This window comes from Pistacia vera, unplaced genomic scaffold (genome assembly GCF_008641045.1).
Source record: "Pistacia vera cultivar Batoury unplaced genomic scaffold, PisVer_v2 Contig227, whole genome shotgun sequence".
Classification (NCBI taxonomy): domain Eukaryota; kingdom Viridiplantae; phylum Streptophyta; class Magnoliopsida; order Sapindales; family Anacardiaceae; genus Pistacia; species Pistacia vera.
Genome location: NW_022196032.1, coordinates 1,206,742 through 1,212,680, shown reverse-complemented (window position 1 = coordinate 1,212,680; position 5,939 = coordinate 1,206,742). Strand labels below are relative to the sequence as shown.

At 30.3% G+C, this 5,939-nt stretch overlaps 1 protein-coding gene across 1 annotated transcript; it reads left to right on the top strand.

Annotated features, from left to right (window-relative positions):
* The first annotated feature begins 1,190 nt into the window (after nucleotides 1-1,190).
* On the top strand, nucleotides 1,191-3,309 carry LOC116131004 (pentatricopeptide repeat-containing protein At4g14170-like). Its single transcript, XM_031416671.1, has one exon. The coding sequence runs from the start codon at nucleotides 1,256-1,258 to the stop codon at nucleotides 2,648-2,650; it is 1,395 nt and encodes a 464-aa protein (XP_031272531.1). The 5' UTR covers nucleotides 1,191-1,255; the 3' UTR covers nucleotides 2,651-3,309.
* The last annotated feature ends 2,630 nt before the right edge of the window (nucleotides 3,310-5,939 follow it).

Genomic DNA, 5,939 nt, shown 5'->3' with positions numbered 1-5,939 from the left:
AACTGATTTACTAGTTGAGCTCCATATGCTAAGAATTTATAATTTCTGTCAGTGATCACCAGAGGGAGTGTTCAAGGGCAAAGCAATGACAGAAACTACATTGAGGCAGTACTTGTAACAAAAACCAAATTGGCCTAATGAAACAAGTGTTGAATCTTTTGGTTTTCAACTTTTGTTGGCTGAGCTAGCCTCTGATCTGTATCCTTGCTTTTGAATAGAACAACTATTATTTATAACAGCCCAATTAGATTATGTAATTTCTACCCTTTTGTAGTATTAGCATCATCACTTTCATTTGTAATTCTACAATGATAGTTGCATGCATTTTCATATGTTACAGTATGCTTTTGGCATCAAATGTTCATGCCTCATGGAATGATGAGTTGATGAAGACTAGGAATTCAACATAGTTAATGGTTCAAGCATGGTAGACCGTAGATGGTGACTCGTAGGAAGATATAAATTAAAGCAACTTATTGATGAGTTGTGAGATCTAAATTTTCATGTATTTTTAGTTGTTTGAGATAGTAGTTACAGGGTACTGGTCTTACATATCTTGGAAAATATCTTTCTATTAATGTGCATTTGCTTTCAGAATCAAGTAAATTTTTTTTTTTTTTTTTTTTTTTTTTAATAATAGATGCATATTTTTATACAAGGTAAACAAGTGAAAAACTTAAATTAGGTTTTCACTCTTCTATACTCCAAAGTCCAAACTTCAACTTCAAATCTCTCAATTTTCGAGTTCAAACTGCTTTACATCTTATTCCAACTCTTCAAATTGATCATTTTGAGCTCCCTAATTGCTATATTTTCGGAATCAACTTCACTTATATAACTATTCTAATTGTTTTTGAAATATTATTTTTAGATAAATATGTTGAAAACTTTTTCAATTTTTTTGTATTTTTCAAAAGAAATTTTAAATGATGACAATTTAAGTATTGAATTAGATAATAATAATGATGTTACGTCCTCAACAGATCTCCCTAAGATTTATTAAACTCCTTATAAGTCTATTATCTTAAGGTTATGTGATAGGTGATCCAAGATAATTCGAAGTAATAAAATGAACAAACATTGTTTGCCACCATGCCAATTCCTCCGGGTTTGAACCAGCAATTAAAATGCAATAATATCCTTGGCAAATGAAATTTCAAATAATCTAATAAGTTGAGCCATGCAATTATTGACCAAAGAAAAACAAATTCAACATGGATGATTAGTGTTTCAATCTCTTCCCCGAGTATCATCCATGCATAGAACCAAATCCAACCTCATTTCCTACTACTTTTCACTTCTTCATTCTTCCCCTCACCTTTCACATCTCCGCCACCTCCATGCTCGCTTGCTTCGTACCTCTCTTTACAACAATGTCATCCTAACTACCAAGCTCGTTTTGATGTACTCTAAACACCACCAACTCCATTCTCACTCTCTCTCCCTCTTCTTTCACATGCCCCACAGGAACATCTTCTCTTGGAATATAATTCTCCGCGAGTTTTCTCGCTCTAATTTCCCCCACAAATCCCTTCAATTGTTTCACCATATGTGGGAACAATCAAATGTTCGACCCGATGACTTCACTCTCCCGCTTGTTTTAAGAGCATGTGCCATTTTAGGAGACCTAAAACTCGGCCTTTCGGTTCATGGGTTGTGTCACAAATTGGGTTTCGAAAGGAGTTTGTTTGTTGCTTCTGCTTTGGTCTTTTTCTATGTTACTTTTGGGAGGATTTTTTACGCGAGAGAAGTGTTCGATGAAATGCCTGATAAAGATTCGGTTCTTTGGACTGCCATGTTGGCTGGGTATGCTCAACATGCGGAACCCATTTTGGCTTTACAAGTTTTCCGGGAGATGGTTGGTTCAGAAGTTGAGCTCGATGACGTGGTCATGGTGAGCTTGCTTCTGGCGTGTACTCAATCGGGATGGTTGAAACATGGGAAGAGTGTTCATGCTTGGTGTTTGAGGAGGTTCTCTTTAAGATTGGGATTGAATTTAGGCAATGCTGTGATTGATATGTATGTAAAATGTTCGAAATTATGTTATGGGAATATAGTTTTTGATAATATGGATGAAAAAGATGTGATTTCTTGGAGCTCTTTGATTTTGGGGTACGGATTGAGTGGAAGTGTAAATATTGCTTTGGAGCTCTTTCATCGGATGCGTGAGGAAGGGTTTAAACCCAATGATGTTACATTTCTTGGTGTTCTGTCTGCGTGTGCTCATGGTGGTTTGGTGGAGAAAGCGCGTTTGTATTTTAAAATGATGGAAGATTTAGATGTGAAGGCAGACTTGAAACACTATGCCAGTATGGTTGATTGCTTAGCGAGGGCGGGGCTTTTGAAGGAGGCTGAAAGGTTTATTGAAGAAATGCCGGTGGAACCGGATGCAGCTTTGCTTGGTGCTATTCTTGGTGGGTGTCGAGTTCATAATGATATTGTGATTGGAGAACGCATTGCCAGGAAATTAATAAGGTTGCAGCCAGAGAAAGCTGGATATTACGTACTCTTATCAAACATGTATGCAGCCGCAGGGAGATTTGATGAGGCTGAGAAAGTGAGGATCGTGATGAAAGAAAGAAATGTCTCTAAGGTGCCTGGTTGTAGTTTGATTGAATCGAAAAATAGTTTCGTTTTTCCCACAAGATAGTGAAGCTCAAGATGGTTCTCCTGAAAATGAGATAAAGATGATGAGAAAAAAATTATTATGTCTTGATGGGAAATAGAGACTAGAGAGCAAATTTGCTTAGAAATCATGTAAAATTGACATTGGAGATCTCCATTTGCTTAGGTGGAAAGGAAGTAGAGAGTCAATTTGCTTTTTGATGATGACAATAATCTTGAAGGTAGCAGAAAAGAAACTTTGGAGGCAAATGCGGCAGAGCTCTTGGATAAGGTTTGATGGATTTTGATGTTACAACAGTGGCTCTTGAAAAAGAGGTGAAGATAGTGAGGAAAATTTTATTCTCCCTTTGGTGGAAAACAGACTGCAGAGGAATCTGATCTTGAATGTCTTCATTTGCTTTGGTGGAAAGGAACTACATGGTTAATTTGCATTTTGATGATGATGAAAATAATATTTAAGGTGCTCCATTTGCATTGGTGGAAAAGAAACTGAGAAAATGCACCAACGCTCTTGGTCATGGATGAGTTTATGGGTTATGTTAGCGGCACAATCAGCACGTAGAGGCGGCCATTTATGTAAAAATAATTTTACTTGTATGGTCCAGGGTAATTGTTTTATGTTTTCCAAATGTTGCAGGATTTGGCAGCAACTCCAATTTTGAACTCAGAATTACTAAGTAAAGAAGGGGGATTATCAAAAGAAATCTCAAGAAAAGTGGAGATCTTATCTCTATTTGATTAGGAAAAATAACTAATTTTTTTGTTCGCAGTATTCTTGAAAAAATTATATAAATCAAGTTTATAAAATAGAGAGAGCAAGTCACAGAAGAGGGTAAGGAGATCTCCTTTTGATAAAGTTTGAAATATACCCCAATTATTAATACATGATATAGCAAAAACCATATATAAAATGATATTTTTAATCTACATAACATTTTAATCTAATAGTCGTAATTAGGTCGACCGTGCAAAAAAAAAATTTAAGATCTAAATTCAATTAGAAAAATTATCACTTTCTGATAATGTTAACGACAAATCACTGATAGCGTCCCTTAATTGAAAATTTTGTAACTTATGTATTGAAGTATTCAGTTAAATAGTTTAAGTAAGAACTGTGGTTAGTGAACCAAACTTTACTTAACCACTTTACTCTTTACAAAAGAACGAATGTAAGACTAAAAGAGAGAAATTCGCCTTTACTTTGTAACATCTTTTCTCCAAATTTCTGTTCTTTACTTTGTAACATTATGTTATAAAAAGTTTGTTTCCTAATTAATAATATCCTCTCTCTCTCGTATTCTTCTCTCCTATTTTTATCTTTTCCCTGAGGTTTGGAGAAAGCATCATTTTGGTCCAACAAAATCTGAAAAAGTTTGTATAGTCCCTATCAGATTGCTACAATTAGGGGATTATAATTAAAACGTCCATTATACCCCCATTTGTCTTATTAGTTATTACGAAGAAAAAAATAGAATAGAAAAATAGAAATTTAGAGATTTGTATAATAAAATTACACTGAAATATAATTAATGAATATAATTTAAAATAATATTACACCAACAATCCTCTCTCACAAACTTTCTCTCATAATCCTGACATAACAGCTCGCAATTGATCAGTTTACAACGGGTCCCATATGAGTCACACTAATTAATTGCAAGCTGTCATGAATTGTAAGACAAAGTTTGTGAAAAAGGGTTGTTGGTATAGTATTACTCTATAATTTATAAACAATTAAAAACATTTCATAACTAAAATTAAAGATTTAACATGAAAATCCATACCTTCAAAAACAAAACTAAAAATTCTCATATAAAATTTTACTGTCCTTTTTCCTTTTTTTTTTTTAATTATATTTATAATTTAAAATTAAAATGTTTCTTTCTTTAATTTCATTATTTTTCTTAAGAATGTAAAATGACAACCATACCCTTATATTGTTTAATTTTCTCTAATTGTGGTAGCCTGACACTACAATAGGGGTGAGCACGGATAGTGGGTAGAACCGGAACCTGCCTGGAACTGACACTGTGTAGGTAAGTTCCGATTCCATTTTTTTGGAACCGAAACCGGAACTTGGAAAAAGGAATTACAGTGGGTACCTGGCTTGGAACCTGCAGCGAGTACCCGATTTGGAACCTGTTTTGGACCCTAGGCTAAAATGAAATATTTGTGAAAAATGGGGGGTCTAGTAATTTTACATATAAAAAATTTAAAATAGAAAAAGTTAAATTTTTACAATAACCTAATTAAATAAATATACAATAATACTTATTACATATAAACTACACCATATAAAAAACTTTAATATATTAATATTAAAGTTTTGATTAATTAAGTGTCTAATTGGATTAGGACCAATTAAAAGTGTTTTAATGTTATTAAAAAAATTATTTTTAATGAAATAGTATATTTGATTGAATAATAATATAATATTTAGTTATTTACTTCAATTATCAAGTTTTAAGTATAAATTAATAATTAATTAATTATATATGATAAATTAATAAACATTAATACAATACTAGTTAAATGATTACTTAATCAATTATAACATTACATTATAGTTAAATGATTACTTAATTAAATGATTATAAATTTAAATAACTATAATATTACATTAAATATTTATAGTATGATTACTTAATTCATTAAAACATTACATTATAGTATGATCACATAATTAATTATAATATTATATAATTAAATAATTACTTGATTAATTATAACATTCAATTATAAATATTAGTACAATACTTAATTAAATGATTAGAAATTTAATTAATTATAATATTACATTAAAGATTTGTAATATGATTACTTAATTCATTATAACATTACCTTATAGTATGATCACATAATTAATTATAACATTACATAATTAAATGATTACTTAATTAATTATGATATTATATTATAAACATTAGTAATTTACTACATTAACACGATATTTAATTAAATAATTAGAAATTTAATTAATTATAACGTTACATTATAAATTTATAGTATGATTACTTAATTAATTATAACATTACGTTATAAACAAATGATTACTTAATTAATTATAACATTCTATTATAAACATTAATACAATACTTAATTAAATGATTAGAAATTTAATTAATTAAAACATTACATTATAGTTAAATAATTACTTAATCAATTATAACATCACATTATATAATAATCACTTAATTAATTATAATATTACATAGTTAAATGATTACTATTATAAATTTATAACATTGCATTATAAAAATTAGTAATTTATTACATTAATACATTACTTAATTAAATGATTAAAAATTTAATTA

What these genes read in the sequence shown, in the direction of transcription:
- LOC116131004 (XM_031416671.1), top strand. Translation starts at nt 1,256, where the DNA reads ATGCATAGAACCAAATCCAACCTCATTTCCTACTACTTTTCACTTCTT.